The following is a 19,322-nucleotide window of genomic DNA, read 5'->3' as shown; positions in this document are numbered from 1 at the left end:
GTTTAAAGATGTGTATTTTTTTACAAGCCTCTGTGAAGTATAGATGTTCAAACTGTGATCTGCTTCTGGTACTTTCAGAAAGAATGGTTAGTGCCATGTTTTGGGGCAGGTCTTCCAGAATTGAGACTATTTGCTTTTCCGTAACATTGCACAACTCCATCATTGCCTCAGCTCATCTTATGTCTCTTTGTGTCTTTACGATTTCACGAGTTCTCTCTGACAATGCAGTCTTTGCTGACCTCCGAGCTTTCACCCTATAAACCTGGGGTGATCTAAAACTCTGTTCCCCAGGATCCGAACTCACATCATGACCTGTTCACCCATCACCTCAGGGTTTACTGAACAATATTGGTTTAGCAATGTTACATTTTTAAAATTCTGGTCCGTGCCTCTGAATACCTTGACAGACTTGTCCTCTTCAGCTCTGTACCCTACTTCTCTCCAAGCCATTGATGCACTTAGAGTTCTGGTCATACGGACGTTCTCAATTTTAATTGCTCTAAAATTATCAGCATATCTTTTAGAAACTGTAAGTCTCTCCCTAACCCATTTACTCTCACCTTCCTCCTTTTAGGCACGCCTTTCAAACCATCTCCTTGACCAAGCTTCCCATCATTCACTTTAATATCATTTTAGGTAACTTGGTGTCAAATTTCATAACATATTATTTTGTTAACGACTCTATATAAATACACAAAGTTAAAAATCACACAACACCAGGTTATAGTCCAACAGGTTTATTTGGAAGCACACTAGTTTTCGGAGCGACGCTTTTTCATCAGGTGATTGTGCAGCATTGCTCCGAAAGCTAGTGTGCTTCCAATTAAACCTGTTGGACTATAACCTGGTGTTGTGTGATTTTTAACTTTGTACACCCCAGTCCAACACCGGCATCTCCAAATCATAAATACACAATGTTATTGATGTTAACTGTACATCTCTCATGTGCCATGTTTCACTCTGAATTGCTGTAATAGCTCAGTCAAGAACCATTCTTAACAGACAAGTATACAGTGAGTGTAGCAGTCTATATTTGGACTTCTTGTACGAGCCTCTTATGTTAATTCTGATCTCTCTATCTCTCTCTGCACCTTTTATCTGCGGCTGTAACACTGTATTTTGCACTCTGTTCTGCTACCCTCATGCACTTTGTATGGTACAAATTGCCTATATAGCACACAAAGCAACACTCTTCACTGGATCTTGGTACATGTGACAACACTAGGTCTAATCTGAGTTGAGCTTGATCCTATTTCCACTTGGCATTACCTCTTACATACTTTCCAACATAGCGGGATACTTGGCACTGTCAGAACCAAGAACACTGATGAACATTTTCATTCACCAACCATACAGGCAACTGCTGTTCCCTGCAGACGGTTGATAGATTGAAGCTATAACTTTCTTGCTCTGTATGGTCCAGTGACACGATTAAAATTCGGTTCTTAACCAAAAGTTGAGCAAGAATAAAAAAAAAACTTGTTTTTAAGTAATCAGCAATGGTTGAAATAAAGCGTCTTCCTACCATGAAACCTAATCTGAACCAATGCTGTATAGAAACCAAAATTGTTCTGCTAACAATTCCAAGTGCTAAAACTTTGAATTGATTTATTACAATAATTTCTAAACTGCCAACTCTTGTTATTGTGTCTGCATCAGAAACTATGTACATGTTAACGTGATTCTTGAGTATCAGTCATGGTCATTTGTTCAGTTTTGATTCTGAGTCACTCAGCGACATCAATACATTATAAGTGGTGTACCTGCAAGAATATACATGGCTCTTCCTTATGCTTCGTCTGAAGAAACCCTTGCATCCATCACAACTGGAGGCACCATAGTGTTTTCCTGTTGCTCTATCTCCACAGATTGCACACGAACTGCTAATTCCATTGTCTGATGTGTTCATGGTGTTTGTGTCTGTTGGAGAAGTGTCTGACCAAGGAAAGAGCATACAATAAGTCCAACAATACACATCAGGCAGCATAGTTACAAAGACAATGACAAATCTTCACCCGCGGATACCTGTCATCCTCTGCTGCCATTTCAATTAGTATGTGCTGCTATGTTACAATAAAGTGAGCCATATCAAACACTGCTGTTATGACAGGTTTCTTTGTACTGTCAGAGAATAAAAGAATCAAAGATTCCCTTGAACAAAAATGTTATTGCAGTTATGCTTTGATCACATCCGGCAATTATATGCAAAAACACCCATCATAATCTGTAAACACAATCACCTACTGGGAACAAATGTAGTTAGTTAAAGCAGCAGTGTCATTTTTCAGCAATGTACTTCAGCTGAACAGAATAAATACAGAAGGAAACATTCTCTGTGTAATTTCAGAAGGCTGACCCAATGATGGCGAAAAGAAAACATTATTATAATTTGGTTTGTTACAAACAAATCCATACAAATATACTGTTTCCCTCAGTTCAAATGTTTGGAGAAGGAGCAATGAAACTTTAGGTATCTTTCAAATGGAAATGATTAAGATTGGCATTGGCAAAGTTATAGAACCATCTGTTGTCTTCTAAACCATAGTCACAAATGATTTCTCAATTGAAAAGTGTTGTACTTTTGCCAATAAATAATCTCTCTTAAGCATTAGGACATCAATGACAAAACATGGTCTAGTGTAGTGAGGCTGGAATATCACTCCAACCATAATCTAAAGGTTATTAGGAATACTTTCGATGTAGCTTAATCTGGCCTGTGATCCATTTTTCTTTTGATTTGATTTCTTACTCTTACATCTCCCACTTGCACTTGGAGATTCTTCACCGTGGGAAGTTTAGAAAGTAACTCTTTTATAAAGTCAGGGATATATCCTGATTGTATTAAACTCTTTTTAAAAAAGTGTCGACGTGATTTAAGTCTGAATCATCACTGCCTAGAAATTACTGTTATAATGTTTGCTGCAAACACTAAATAATGAATGAAAGTATATATTACAAAAGCATCAACTAATATCAACAACAGTAATTTTTAAGTCGAATATACCAATATTCCATAAACGATGTGAACTAAATGTTGACGTGCATATTCGTACATAGTTAATCATATTGAGTCTGTAAATGAAAATAGTTAAAGCCTTATAATCATTAAATAATCAACAGAGGATGAAGTAACCTCAGTACCTTGTTATTTACTTAACGTGATAATTATCTATTTATAAATTTCACTTCTTGTCCAAAAGCTATTTGTATAGAATTTGTTAAGGTTGGGAACTTTAAAATAACATCCAATTTTGATTCACAAGGACCTGCAATGCTTCTTGCAATAAAATTTAATAAATGAAATAACATAAGCTTAGAAATGTTTGTCAACACTGTTTCCTGCTGAAATTGTCAAAAGACTAAAATTCATCGGACTGAAATGAATGGAGCCGGAAATACTCTAACTGGCTTCGCTTTACATTGACTGACATCAACCTGCAAGTGGCTGACATGTTTTTTTTTAAAAAGAAAAAACAGTAGCCAAACTCATGCCACCGCCATTAAATATGCTGTCAGTTGTTAATAATGAAAAAGAGAATCTCAATGGGTTACTCCGAACTTCATTAAAAATTATTTGAAGGTAAGCAATTCTTCATACAATTTACTTTCGGTTCTTTACTTCAACACGTAAATCGCATCCACGCAGCGCATTATCACCCACAAAACTGAAACTTACCATGAGCACTGTACAGCAACTGCATATTTTCAAACTCCAAAGCAGTGTAAGATGAGTCTAAACCCTCACTATAATTTGCCATGTCCATATCCAAGAACGATTCAGACAGCCTCATTATGATTGTACACACATCTATGTCTTAAACGCCCCGGTATCTGACAGCACTGTCCACTAGGTTGTCTCTTACACCTTCAGAATTTTGAAATACTGCCTACACAATAAACCATGTGATCAGCTTGTATAACTTTATGTGGTGGAATGGGGAGGAGTCCTTCTCAACAGTGGATCACCTACACAGGAGTGTTAGCTATGGCGTGTCTAACAGGAGTACCTGAAAGAGATTACAACATGCATGGAATTTTTAGTGTGTGTATTATCATTTTGACATTGAAGTTCTACTAGCTTTCTCATTACATTGGGCACCTGAAAGAGGACTTTGCTACATAAGGAGATGGTTACATTTGAACATAGCTGTGGAGTACAGGGAAGCTATCAATAACAATCTGCACACACCTGCTGCCAGTAAATCTTGTTGCTGCTTATTTAGACCTGCTAACCATTGTTACTTCATTTTATTTGCATTGTCAATGGGAAACAGAAAGAAGTCAGATTTCATTTTAAGAATTGGAGGTTCTTGAGTGTATGAGGCATCACAGCACTGTTGAGAAGATGTACCAATATTAACACTCAAATTCAGAAACAAAATGAGACTGAATTGGCTTCGATGATATAAGTGCCAAATATCCTCATCACAAATTGCATCAAATGATTCTGTGGTTGATTTGATAACCATTACTGGAACATTATGGATTCATTTCACTCCCACCTCTAAAAAATGGTGCACTGACACAAGGTATAGTAAGCTAATAATAAAGTCACATAAGCTACAATAATGCTATTATGTATTGAATTAGCACATTTGAGAATGGAAAGCTGGAACACATTGATCTTCAGATGTTAGTGATAAACTGGGGGTTATTTTTGTAATTTACAGCATCATAAGAACAAAAGAACATCAGAAGTAGGAGCAGGGATAGGCCATCGGGCCCTTTGAGCTCCTCCATTCAATAAGATCATGGCTGATCTTTTCATGGACTCAGCTCCTGTCCTCTCATCATAACCCTTTGTTCCTTGACTGTTCAAAAAATCTCTCTTAGCTTTAAAAACATTCTACTTCACTGGACAGGGAATTCCACAGATTCACAACCCTCTGGGTGAAGAAGTTCCTGCTCAGTTCAGTCCTAAATCTGCTCCCTCTAATCCTTAGGCTATGCCTCTTGTCCTAATTTCACCCGGTAGTAGAAATATCTCCCTACTTCTGTCTTAACTATTCCCTTCACAATATTATTGTTTCTAAAAGATCCCCCTCATTCTTCTAAATTCCAATGAATAAAGTCCCAGTCTCCCCTCATAAGCCAATCCCCTCAACTCTGTAATCAACCTCGTGAACTTACTCTGCGCCCCCTCCAGTGCAAGTACATCCTTTCCCAAGTAAGGAGACCAAAACTACACGCAGTACTCCAGGTGCGGCCTCCTAGCACCCTATACAACTGCAATATAACTTGTCTGCATTTAAACTTCATCCCTTTAGCAATGAAGGACAAAATTCCCTTTGCTTTCATAATTATCCGTTTCACCAACTGACCAACTTTCTGTGATTCATGCACAAGGACACCCAGATCCCTCTGCATAGCAGCATGCTGCAATGTCTTACCGTTCAAATAGTAGTCCTTTCTACTGTTATTCCACCAAAATGGATGACTTCACAATTATTAACATATATTCCATCTGCCAGACCTTTGCCCACTCATTTAAACTATCTACGTCCCTTTGCAAAGTTTCATAGTCCTCCGCACACTTTGCTCTTGGTGTCATCTGCAAACTGTGGCACACTACACATAGTCCCCAAGTCCAAATCATCTACGTACAGGGGAACCTCGATTATCCAAATACCAATTATCCGAAAATCGGATTATCCTGAGGAGATCTCAAGGTCCCGATAGAAACATTCCTGCAAAGATGTGTTTCCAACAGTCATCATGTCTTTTGTTTACAGTGGTTAAACAGGCACCGTCACCGAATGACTGACCTCCCACCCTCTCTCTCTCCCCACATTTACCCTGGAATCCTAACCCCCTGCTACCCAGGAATAATCTCTCCAACTTTGTTCTGTGCAGGGCAAACGTGGAACCTGTCAAAATGTTGCAGTAAAAAGTTGTTTGTGTGGCTGTGTGCACTATTGGGAGGACTTACCCCACAAAGGCAGCTGCAGCAGCTCATGCACTTTGTGCTGGGGGCGGGGACAGTGGTGGCGGCAGGGTTGGGGGGGGGGGGGGGCGGGTTAGGGCTGGGGTACAGGGTTGGACCCGGGTTTAGGAGCAGAGGTGGGGTTGGGGCGAGGGGGCGGAGTTGGACTGGGTTGAGGGATGGGCAGGGGGTGGGGTTGCGGGATTGGACAGGGTTCTGGGGTGGGGGCTCGCGTGCTTTGTGCTGGGGGTGGGGGTGGTGTTGGATTGAGTTGTGGGCAGTGCTGAATGGGGGGGGGAAGCGGTGTGTCATGCAATGTGTGCTGCTGCTACTCTTCTCAACAGGGAGCAGACTTTACAACCCCGAGCCCCACCGGAAAGGCATTTAATCAATTTTCCGAATAATCGATTATCCGAACGAAATAGTGCCTGTCCATCTCGTTTGGCTAATCGAGTTTCCACTGTAAATTGTGAATGATTGCAGTCCCAACACTGTTCCCTGAGGCACACCATTAGTCATTGATTGCCAACCAGAAAAACACACTCACTCACCCCCACTCTTTGCTTCCTCAAAACCTTATAATAAACTCCAAAGTATATATGGATTGAAAAAGGAATAAAATGTTGGAAATTTTCAGCAAACATCTGTGGAGAGGAAACAAATGAGTTAACAATTCAAGAGTTAACTCTGTTTACGGATGACCTGTTGAGTATTTCCAACATTTTCATAACTTTCAGAGCCCACAGTTTTCTTTTCCTTTTTTTGTTAATGTCCAAAGTTTATATTCTTCTACTCAAAAAGACAAACTATACTCACCCCCACCCCCATATTTCTTTGTGGGATGAGTATTGCTACCAAGGTCTATGTTTTGTCAACAATCCCTAATGAGTGATTTGTTAAACTATTTAAGAGGGCAATTAAGGAACCACACTGCAATAGCTTGCTTTTTTATTTAGCTACCTTTTATATAGTTTCCTTTGTAATTTTATTCCGTAAATACTATTTATATATATGATGTATTGATACAAAGTGAGCACAATTACAAACTACACATCTGTGTGGGACTTCATGGCACAGTGGTTAGCACTGCTGCCTCACAGCGCCCGAGACCCGGGTTCAAATCCCGACTCAGGCGACTGACTGTGTGGAGTTTGCACGTTCTCCCCGTGTCTGCGTGGGTTTCCTCCGGGTGCTCCGGTTTCCTCCCACTGTCACAAAAGATGTGCGGGTCAGGTGAATTGGCCATGCTAAATTGCCCGTAGTGTTAGGTAAGGGGTAAATGTAGGGGTATGGGTGGGGAGCGCTTCGGCGGGTCGGTGTGGACTTGTTGGGCCGAAGGGCCTGTTTCCACACTGTAAGTCTAATCTAAAAAAAAAATTCCATGCTGACTGAAATCCGCAAGCTATTCTCCATCAATTTCTAAAAAACAATTTATTCTTAAACTACAAGTGAAAAACAAAATAATGCAGTGCCAAAAACTATAAACCTGCTTTGTTATTGGGTCTTGGATATCACTGAATGTTGCTTATGCAGCTGAACTTGGAAAGTAAACATAACACTAAATAAAGAACTATAAAACACTTTACACAATTCATACTGAAGATAGTGAAAAATGCTTTCATCAGAAACCAGAGATAATAGCACAATCTACCACGTCTGATCTGATTTTGCATTACACCATTAAGTGGAACCAAGAAAGCTTCATATATCTTATCTCTATAACAACTAAATCTGTACTAGTTCAGCATTCAATGTTTTGCAGTCTCCAGTAATTTTAAAGACAACTGATATTATGATAAATATCTAATCTTATCTACAAGGTTACATTCATAAAAGAATAAATTCCAAAAGAGTATCCCACTTTATCATGCGGGGATATAATCCTCACATCTATTTGACAACAGTTCCAGCAGTACAGAAACTTAAAGTAAAATAATTTGACATTATAATCCTGTATGTTTCGCTCTTCATTGTAAGGACGTGCCAAATGAAAATTGTTTCTGTTCCAAATTAATTCAGGAAAATGTGCTAAAAAGTATAAACAGTAAGTTTGATTCAAAGTTAATCAAAAGGAATGTGTGTGGGCTTTTAAAAGGGGAAGAGTTTACTTTGAAAAAAATGATTTAAATGACAAAACGTATCTTGAGTTTAACTCACTGGAAGGAAAAGGTGCAACACCACAATAAGGAAAGAGAACAACAGCAAAACTGACTACTATTTAATTAGTGAGAAATTGCAGCATGCTGCTGTGTGGACGGATCTAGGTATCCTAGTGTATGAATCACAAGAAGTTGGTTTGCAGGTGCAGCAGGTAGTTAAGAAGGTAAATAGAATATTGTCCTTCATTACTAGAAAGATGGAGTTTAAAAACAGGGAGGTTATGCGGTAACTATATCAGGTGCTGGTGAGACCACACCTGGAGTATCATATACAGATTTGGTCTCCTTACTTGAAAAAGGATGTACTGGCGGGGGTACCGATGAGGTTAATTTCAGAGTTGAGAGGGTTGGCTTATGAGGACAGACTGAGTGGATTGGGTTTATACTCTTTGGAATTTAGAATAATGAGGGGCTTCTTATAGAAACAAATAAAATTATGCAGGGAATGGATAAGATAGAAGCAGGGAGGGTTTTCCACTGGTGGGTGAAAGAAGAAATAGGAGCCATAGCCTCAAAATTCTCAGGATCAGATTCGGGACTGAGCAGAGGAGGAACTTACTCTTCCAAAGGGTTGTGAAACTGTGGAATTCCCTGCCCAGTGAAGCAGTTGCGGCTAACTTGTTGAATGTTTTTAAGACAAAAATAGATAGGTTTTTGAACAGTAAGGGAATTAAGAGTTATGGTGAGTGGGTGTGTAAGTGGAGCTGAGTCCACGATAAGATCAGCCACGATCCTATTGAATGGCAGAGCAGGCTTGAAGGCGTACTCCTGCTCCTAGTTCGGATATTCTTATGTAAGTGGGTAAAGGCCATAGGAGTCACATAATTCAGAGAAAACACTTTAAGCAACATTTACTTTATTCCCTTGTGGGATGTGGGTGCAATTGGACAGGCCAGACGTCCCTAGTTGCCCTTGAGAAAGTGGTGGTGAGCTGCTGCCTTGAAGTCCATGAGCTGAAGGTAGTTCAACAATGCTGTTAGGAAGGCAATGCCAGGATTTGACACAGTGACAGTGAAGGGATAGCAATTAGTTTCTAAGTGAATGGCTTGGAGAGGAAGTCCTGGGTGGTGATGTTTCCATGTATCCCCTGTCCTTACATTATTTGCTTCAAGAGAGACAGCTGTGACTAATCAGCTGTGCACAGTAAATCTGATTCGACAATGAGACACTGATTAGGATGTGCAACTTGATCCACTCTCTCCATTTAACCATGTGACTAATACCTTCAGTCTGCATCTCACACGATGGCATTTCCAGGATCAAGAACTGGGAGAACATGTAGACTCCACACAGACAGTCACCCGAGGCTGGGATTGAACCCGGGTCTCTGGCAGTGCTAACCACTGGGCCACCTTGAGATGCAGCATTAACACTCCATTTTTACTTTATGAAATGAAAGACAAATCTTCCTATTGTAATCAATCTTACGTGAAATCTAATGTAGGGACACAATTCCCCAAATCTTACTTTTTGTACCATGCATTTATACTGAAAAATCTGTAACATAGGATTTTTCCTATCAGCTTCAAGGGGGTGGCATTGATGGCAACCAGGGGGGCAGTTCTTCTGGAGAATGCCACTGTGAATGCCCACTACCAACCACTGGGGACAGGGGAGCCACAGAACTGGTTATCTATCCGCCCACCCAGTGATACACAGCCAATTACATGGCCAACTGAGTCTAAAGTGATGACCTTGTCAGTCAGGCCCCAACTGTGGTCAAAGCAGCTCCCTGAAGGTAGCCCGCCCTAGTGGCAGAGGTTTGAAGGTGCAGGTAGCAAATCCAGAAAAGCAGGTTTGTGCCCACCCCCCCGCCCTGTAATGTGAAACGGTCAACACAAGGTATAAATTGAGCAGGAGCAGCTGGCATTGAGAGGACACTGTGCAAGGAGACTGCCCTCAGGGACTGGCACCCAGCTGGAAGTTTTGGACCTGGCTGCATCTCAAGGTGGCCCAGTGGTTAGCACTGCCAGAGACCCGGGTTCAATCCCAGCCTCGGGTGACTGTCTGTGTGGAGTCTTCATGTTCTCCCAGTATTTGCGTAGCTTTTTTCCGGGTGCTCCGGTTTTCTGCCACAATCTAAAGATGTGCAGGTTAGGTGAATTGGCCATGCTAAATTGCCCATAGTGTCTAGGGATTTGTAGATTAGGTGCATTAGTCAGGGGTTAATGTAGAGTAATAGGGTAGGGGAATGAGTCTGGGTGGATTGATCTTCAGAGTGTCACTGTAGACTTGTTTGCCAAAGGGCCTGTTTCCAGACTTGAAGGATTCTATGATTCTTGTTCTCTGAGCACTCGGTCACTTAGTGCCAACCTGCATGCTTGCAGCATCCCTGCCCTGCCTTGCTGTGCCATCCTGTTAACGGATTAGTGGTTTAGACCGTGCTCAAGGGGCTCTCAGTACTGCCATAATCGACAAGCTCTTTACACAGGCTGACTGTTTGTCATGATTGCCAGTAGAAATCTGGCTTGGGGGTAAGGAGAAGCATCTTGTTTTGTGAGGTAGCTGAAAGAACTTTGATGGTAAGTCAAGACATAAGGTGTGCAGGACAACGTGGCAGAGCACGGCTATTGGCAGTGATCTCAGCGGGAGCAGAGAGGGTCATGATGAGCATCAGGAAGGTGGAGTATTAGAGCTTAGAAAACGGGGACAAATGTTAGAGGCGAACTTCACTTGGATAGGATAGGTGAAAGCGGCCTGTTGGGTAATGCGATATAAATAAGAGACATGGAGACAACACCTGGTAATGAGGTGCGGCTCAGCTCTGTAAGCTGCATTCTCTACCATCACCAGCTCTTAACTGGACACCAACTACACTAACTAACTACAACGGGAAAACAGCTGGGACAAGGCCCTGTGTGGATGGAGACAGAGTCACTGATGGACAAAAGTGTGGGCTCCACATCTAATGGATACTGGGACACTGAAGGGGCAATTACATAAAACAAACTGTAGCTACATTTAATTTGCAATAACATTGTCCATTTGCAAAGTAAATGCACTTAGGTTCAAACAGTGGTCAATGGCAACTTGCAGCATGCTGTAGGTCATTGCAAATTGAACACTGGCATCTCAGTGGTGCAGAAGTTAGAGGTGATGCTTTAAAAGAGAGGTGCATGTTGGCTATAAGCAGCCCATAACTTGTGAAACTTGCAAAGGTTGCTGCAGGAGGCAGAGACGATCGCTTCAAAAGACCGGAATAACTGCAATGACAATGAGGCTCATGGTTGATGCGGGTCAGGGATGGGAAGGAGGGACAGAGAGCAGCGGGCACTCCCTTTTTGATGTAATGTGTTGGTCACTGAGCTGGCATGTGCCTTCACCAAGTTGGTACCCATGCTGAGGCTGAACCTGAATGAATGAAGGTGATATACACCTCAGTATCAGGTACAGTCTGTCCCACTGGACAGAGGAGTGTGTACAACCCTCACTTACAGGGTTCATCACCGCTGACTATTCTCAGAACTAACAACCTGTTTTACTCCATATTTCTGCTGCTCAAAGCTTGGCTGGAGAACCAAACTTTTTGTCTCAGTGTTGAGAATCTCATTTTTCCAATCTTGCCAGGTCTTCCCAATTGACTTGTCATTGCCCACACCATTTAAGACTGAGAAAATTCAGCCCCATGAACTCCATTGTGCTTTTCAGACCATGTTAAAATGAGAGAAAAGGACCGAGCCTAGAAGAATCTGAAGGAAATGAACTAAAAATATATACTGGCCAAGTAAAACACTTCTGTCCTGGGCCTCTTCCCTATTTGGGAGAAGCAAGTTTTCAAGACATGAAAAACAGCAGTTCAAGTGGATAAAGACATAAATAAAAGGAAGCCACTTTTGTACCTCTGTATACATTTTAACTACATAGCTATTAACTGCACTTCCTATTACCCAAGTTGGCTCAGTGGTTAGCACTGCTGCCTCACAGCGCCAGGGACCCAGGTTCAATCCCAGCCTTGCGTGACTGTGCAAACTCCACACACTCTCCCTTTGTCTGCATGCGTTTCCTCCCTTACTCCAAAGATGTGGAGGTTAGGTGGACTGACCATGCTAAATTTCCCTGTAGTGTGTAGTTGAGGTGGATTAGGCATGGGAAATGTCGAGTTACAAGGAGAGGGTAAAGGCGTTGATCTGGATGGGATGCTCTTTGGAAGATCAGTGTGGATCAATGGGCTGAATGGCCTGCTTTCACCTGGGAGGGGTTCTATGAATACGTTTATCCTTGATCACGCCTCACGGTTGTGTGAGAGACGGTGGCTGTGAGGCCTTGTACCTCTCCCTCTGTACAAATAGCTTTGTAGCTCACAGCAGCAAGGCTCGGATATGAAAAATACCCATTTGGATGAGATTCCCAGAAATAACCAGTGTCTTGGAGACCATATGAAAATAGTGCCTTTTGGAGAGAAAAAGGAGAGCTGAAAAGTAAACACATGGTCACGCAATGTCTGCAGGAATGTAACTGAGGGTGTCATTTAATAGTCGATATTTGGTTTAGTTAACATTTCTGTGATGTCACTGGGTGCTTCAGGCAAATTACTCAGTTGAGTGTATTTCTGTTAATCATTAATACTTTATACAGCAGGATCCTATTTAAAATGGAGCTCGTTTGAAACATCAAGCAGGGACCGTCATTTTATTTTTTGGTCAGAAACATGGAGGTGAATTCTTTTAACTATTGCATGTGGTCTGTCAAGTTACATTTGAACATTTCATTTAGATTAAATAAAGCTTCCTTCACAGTCCTAGCATATTGTTTAAGCCTAACCTGCAAAAGAATGACACACTACACGGTGTTGCATTTCTGACTCCCACAGGGTGATCCAGTGACCTCTCATGTGAACTGGGAACATAGTGAACAGACTCTCCTAAATGTTTTCTTCATTTTCAGTCTTTTATCATATCAATTTTGTAAAAGAAGGATGTACTAAATAGTCAGCTAGCTAATCACATATCTTATCCAAAGCACAGTGCACCTCTTTCTGCCACATGACCCAAGCGTCTCACAGACGTTATATTAACAACATTTTACCCAGGAGGAGTACAGCAGGTTTATTAACTGTGTTCTGCCTTCATCTGTCAAAACGTACCAACTCAAGTCTGGGCATCAACAAAACGCTGTGGGAATTGTACTCCCACACAAACTGCAATCTCACGACAGGAGAGATCGAGGGAATCCTTAGAAGAGTATAAAGGCAGTAGGAGTATACTTAAGAGGGAAATCAGGAGGGCAAAAAGAGGACATGAGATAACTGTGGCAAAGAGGGTCGAGGAGAATCCAAAGGGTTTTTACAAATACATTAAGGACAAAAAGGGTAATGAGGGAGAGAATAGGGGCCCTCAAAGATCAGCAAGGCAGCCTTTATATGGAGCTGCAGGAGATGGGGGAGATACTGAGTGTTTTACATCAGTGCTTACTGTGGAGAAGGACATGGAAGGTATAGAATGTAAGGAAACAGATGGTGACATCTTGAAAAATGTCCATATTACAGTGCTGGATGTCTTGAAATGCATAAAGGTGGATAAATCCCCAGAACCTGATCAGGTGTAACCTGGAACTCTGTGGGAAGCTCTGGATGTGATTGCTGGACACCCTGCTAAGATACTTGTATACTGATAGTCACAGGTGAGGTGACAGAAGACTGGAGGTTGGCTAACATGGTGCCACTGTTTAAGAAGGGGAGTAAGGACAAGCCAGGGAATGATAGATCAGTAAGCCTGACGTTGGTGTTGGGCAAGTTGTTGGAGGGAATTCTGAGGGACAGGATGTACATGTATTGGGACAGGCAAGGACTGATTAGGAATAGTCAACATGGCTTTGTGCATGGGAAATCATGTCTCACAAACTTGATTGAGTTTTTTGAAAAAGTAACAAAGAGGCTTGATGAGGGCAGAGTGGTAGACGTGACCTATATGGACATCAGTAACGCTTTTGACAAGGTTCTCCATGGGAGACTGGTTAGCAAGGTTAGATCTCACAGAACACAGGGAGAACTAGCCATTTGGATACAGAACTGGCTCAAAGGTAGAAGGCAGAGTGCGATGGGGGAGGGTAGTTTTTCAAATTGGAGGCCTGTGACCAGAGGAGTGCCACAAGGATCGGTGCTGGGTCTACTACATTTCATCATTTATATAAATGATTTGGATGTGAACATAAGAGGTATAGTTAGTAAGTTTGCAGATGACCGCAGTGTAGTGGACAGCGAAGGAGGTTACCTCAGATTACAATGGGATCTTGATCAGATGGGCCAATGGGCTGAAGAGTGGCAGATGGATTTTAATTTAGATAAATATGAGGTGCTGCATTTTTGGAAAGCAAATCTTAGCAGGACTTATACGCTTAATGGTAAGGTCCCAGGGAGTATTGCTGAACAAAGAGACCTTGGAGTGCAGGTTCGTAGCTCCTTGAAAGTGGAGCCGCAGGTACATAGGATAGTGAAGGAGGCGTTTGGTATGCTTTCCTTTGATGATCAGAGTATTGAGTACAGGAGTTGGCAGGTCATATTGCAGCTGTACAGGACATTGGTTAGGCCACTGTTGGAATACTGCATGCAATTCTGGTCTCCTTCCTATCAGAAGGACGTTGTGAAACTTGAAAGAGTTCAGAAAATACTTACAAGGATGTTGCCAGGGTTGGAGGATTTGAGCTATAGGGAGGTTAAATAGGCTGGGGCTGTTTTCCCTGGAGCATCAGAGGCTGAGGGGTGACCTTATAGAGGTTTCTACAATCATGAGGGGCATGGATAGGACAAATAGACAAAGTCTTTTCCCTGGGGTGGGGGAGTCCAGAACTACAGGACATAGATTTAGGGTGAGAGGGGAAAGATATAAAAGGGACCTAAGGGCAACGTTTTCACACAGAGGGTGGTGCGTGTATGGAATGAGCTGCCAGAGGAAGTGGTGGAGGCTGGTACAATTACAACACTTAAAAGGCATCTGGATGGGTATATGAATAGGAAGGGTTGAGAGGGATTTGGGCCAAGTGCTGCAAATGGGACTAAATTGAGTTAAGATATCTGGTTGGCGTGGATGAGTTGGACCGAAGGGTCTGTTGCCGTGCTGTACATCTCTATGACTCTATATCCCAAACTCCACCATTACCATCAAAGCAAGAGATCAGCTCTGCTTCAATGAAGAATGCAGGAGTGCATTCCAGGAGCAACACCCGGCAAACTAGCAATGAGGGGGCAGATTTTCTGATAGGTAGCTTCCATCGCTGCCACATAGATTGGGGGGTACTCATGGGGAGCCTCAAGCAGAGTCCCAACTGTAACACACGCTCATGGAATTTCCTGGGAAACGGAATTGTCCTCTGAGTAACTCTGAGATGGTTCTGATGAAACTGAATTAAACGCTTACTCGTGAAAAGTTAGATGATTAAGTGCACAGTTGAACTCCCGGGTAGCTATCGAACTGATGCCACAATTAGCTCACAAATGTCCATCTATATCACCTCCCCAGGGCTCTGAGCTGACACTCACTTTGAGCCTGCTCCTCAGATGCTGCCTGACCTGCTGTACTTTTCCAGCACCACTCTGATCAAAACCCACTTTGAGCAGCCAGCATCATCCCAAAACCCGATGACCCCTGACCCTGCCCCAGGACCTGACACCCACCCTGAGCCAGGCCTGACCCACGGCCTCCCACCATAGGAGCCCCCACAGCCGTCGCAAGTGACTGCTGCAGAACGGCCCAGCCTTCAGACTCGACTCAACCTAAACTTCCAAACACTTCCACACACCCCCCCCCCCCCCCCCAAACACCGCACTCCCCCATCCACCCCCCTGCCCACACTCTTCCGTCCAACTCCCCATTTACCTCCCTTGCACCTCCCCTGCACCCCCCATCCAACCCCCTCTGCATCCACTCCCCCCATCTATTCCCCCCATTCACCCCACCCATCCACCTCACCATCCACTTCCCTGGTCTACCTCCTCGCACAAATCAGGTCTGACTGCACCCAACACTCCTGCCACTGGATGTGACCACCCTTACTTTCCTCCCTGTTGGACCAATTCTGCTCTCCTTGCTTTCAGAAAAGGTGTTGTAAAACTTGAAAGGGTTCAGGAAATGATTTACCAGAATTTTGCCAGTGTTGGAAGGCTCAAGTTATAAGGAGAGGCCACATAGGCTGGGATCTTTCGCCCTGGAGCATTGGAGGCTGAGGGGGAAGACCTTATAAAGGTTAACAAAATCATGAGGGACAGGGATAGGGTGAACAGTCAAGGTCTTTTCTCTACGGTGGGGAGTCCAGAACTAGAGGGCATAGGTTTAGGATGAGACGGCAAAGATTTACAAGGGATCTAAGAGGGAACTTTCTCATGCAGAATGTGGTACGTGTGTGGAATGCGCTGCCAGAGGAAGTGGTGGAGGCTGGTACAATTGCAACATCTAAAACGACCCTTTATGCTCTACAAGAGAACTGTCAGAATGGGAGCACTGCTCCGCATTTCTGATGGAGCCCACATCAAAATGTCCGCTCAGAAATTTGGAGCTACCAGCTTTTGAAGGAAGTGGCCTGATGGCAAGATTTCCATACTTTGGAAAATATGGCCCAAGTGTACCAACCTGAGGTGATACTATACACAACAGGACTACTTCTGTGTCAAATAGCATTGGCAGCAAATGATAGACAGAACTAAGTGAGTCCTTCCCTCTCAGATCAGATCTTATGCTTTGCCGTCTTGCCGCATCTAGTCACAGACAATGAGAAATGTAAACAACTCACTGGAGGGGACTTCACAGATATCCCATCCCTTATGATGGAGAATCCAGGATTTCAGTGCACAAAACAAGGTTGAAGCGTTGACAACAATCTTTGGTCAGAAGTGCCAAGTGGATGATCCTTCTTGATCTCCTCCAGTGTCCCAGCATCATGAGATGCCAGACTTCAGCCCAATTCGCTTCACTCCATACAATAGCAAGAAACGGGATGGAGGCACTTGACACTGTAAAGGCTACAGGCCCTGACAACATTTCAGCAATAATACTTAAGACCTGTGCTCCAGAACTTGCCGGTCCTCTAGTCAAGCTGTTCCACTACAGTCACAACATTGGGCATCTGCACGACATGAGAAAAATTGCCCATGTATGCACTGTGTACATAAAGAAAGACTAATCTAATACAACCAATTACTCTCCCATCAGTCTACTTGCAATCATCAGTTAAGTGATGGAAGGCGTCATCATCAGTTCAATCAAGCAGCACCTGCTCAGCGACGCCCAGTTTGGGTTTCGCCAGGCCCACTCAGCTCCTGACCTCATTAGTTCCCTGTCTGAACCAAAACTATAAAGAGCTGAATTCCAGACATGAGGATGAGGTGAGAGTGACAGCCCTTGACATTAAGGTCATGTTTGACCAAACGTGGCATCAAGAATCGCTGGCAAAACTGGAATCAATGGGAATTAGTGGCAAACACTCCACTGGCTGGAGTCATACCTGGCACACAGGAAGATGGTTGTGGTTGTTGGAGGTCAGTCACCTCAGCTCCAGGAGACCCTTGGCGTTGTGTCCGCGGCCCAATAATATCCATCTTCTCTGAATCATAAGATCAGAAGTGGAGATATTGGTGATGATTTGTAGCTTCTTAGACACTGAAGACATCTGTGTCTAAATACAGCAAGATCTGGACAGTGTCTGGGCTGCTGGCCAACAAGTGGCATGTAACGTTCATGATACAAAATGCCGGGCACTGACAACCTCCAACAACACAGCACCGAACCAATTCCCCCTTGACATTCAATGGCATTAACATCACTAAATCATCCAATGTCAACATGTTAGAGATTGCCATTATCCAGAAATTGAACTAGATTAGCCAAATAAACACTGTGGCTACAAGAGCAGATCAGAAGCTAGGAATCCCACAGCAAGTAACTCATCTCCCAATGCCCCAAAGCCTTTCCATTAAGTCAACAGTGTGATGAAATACTCCCACTGACCTTTATTGACAATTCTAACAACATACAGGGAGTTTGACACCATCCGTGAGAAAGCAGCCTGTTTGTTTGAGACCTCGAGGCTTATCTTATGGACTTTCAATCGGATGCTTCCCTTTTTCTTCTGGGCTCTTTTGTTTTCATATTTCTGCTTTTTTAAAAAATCTGTTTTTTGTATCTAAGATGTCTTTTTTTTGAATCCAGGTTTTTGTACCTAAGATGGTGCGAGGGAATAGTGATATTGCGCTCCTATACTTGAGTTCACATGAAAATAAAAACCTAATTCTAATTCCAACATCCACAAACTTTCATTCCCTTCACCACCAATACTCAGGAAATGCAGTGTTTCCTTTTACTATTCACTTGTGTGACATGGTCGTTACCGACTGACCAGAATGTCAATAGCTTGTCCCTTGTTCTCCTTGAGAAGGTGGTGGTGAGCTGTCTTTTTGAATCACTGTAGTCCGCATGTTCTGGGCTGACCCATAATGCCATGAGGGAAGTAATTCCCAGGAATTTTACCCAGCAAGTGTGCAGGAATGGTAAATTATTTCCACGGTAGGATGGTGAGTGGCTTGGTGGGGAATTTGCAGGTGATGGTATTCCCACATATCTGCTGCCCTTATTTTTCTAGATGGAAGTGGTGATGGGTTTGGGAGGTGCTGTCTGAGGTATTTTCTGCAGTGCATTTATAAATAGTACACACTGTTGCTACTGACAGTGGGTGATGGAGAGAGTAGATGCTTGGGGATGTGGTACCATCTACAAGATATACCGCAGAAATTCACCAAGACTCCTTCGACTGCACCTTCCAAACCTATGACCACAACCATCTAAAAAATGGTAAGAGCAGCTCATACATGGATAAACATACAAGTTGAACATAGAACAGTACAGCACAGTATTGGCCCTTCGGCCCTCAATGTTGTATTAACCTTTTATCCTGGTCTAAGATCAAACTTACATACCCTTCATTGTACTATCATCCACATGCCTATGCAAGAGTCGCTCAAATGTCCCTAATGTATCTGACTTTACTACCACTGTTGGCAGCTCATTCCACACACCCATCACTCTCTGTGTAAAGAGAGCGTAAATTTGAGGCCATTAACCAGCATTGCAGCAGTCTAAAAAAAACCTTTGGATTTTCTGACCTCAGTCTAACAGAAATGGATGAGTTTTAGCACCCTTTGGAAGCCATTGTTGTGTATCTTTAAGTTTTTGACCTGGTACTGTAACTTTTCTGTCCAGCCCTGAAGATTGTGGATTCAGACACAATGAGGAGAAATCTGATTTGCAGATGCTGAT

The 19,322-nt window shown here is 42.9% G+C and overlaps 1 protein-coding gene across 5 annotated transcripts in view; it reads right to left on the bottom strand.

Moving 5' to 3' along the window:
* Positions 1–19,322, bottom strand: part of LOC132815297 (hepatocyte nuclear factor 4-gamma-like) — a 134,683-nt gene that overhangs the window by 40,500 nt on the left and 74,861 nt on the right. For all 5 annotated transcript variants that reach the window (XM_060824138.1, XM_060824136.1, XM_060824140.1 and 2 more), the window contains one exon: positions 1,764–1,935. In XM_060824138.1, the coding sequence (XP_060680121.1) occupies positions 1,764–1,909 (146 nt within the window). In that variant the 5' untranslated portion in view covers positions 1,910–1,935. The remainder of the gene's footprint in view (positions 1–1,763; positions 1,936–19,322) is intronic.

This window comes from Hemiscyllium ocellatum, chromosome 4 (genome assembly GCF_020745735.1).
Source record: "Hemiscyllium ocellatum isolate sHemOce1 chromosome 4, sHemOce1.pat.X.cur, whole genome shotgun sequence".
Classification (NCBI taxonomy): Eukaryota; Metazoa; Chordata; class Chondrichthyes; order Orectolobiformes; family Hemiscylliidae; genus Hemiscyllium; species Hemiscyllium ocellatum.
The sequence above is the reverse complement of the archived record's forward strand: the minus strand, read 5'-3'. Positions and strand labels throughout refer to the sequence as shown.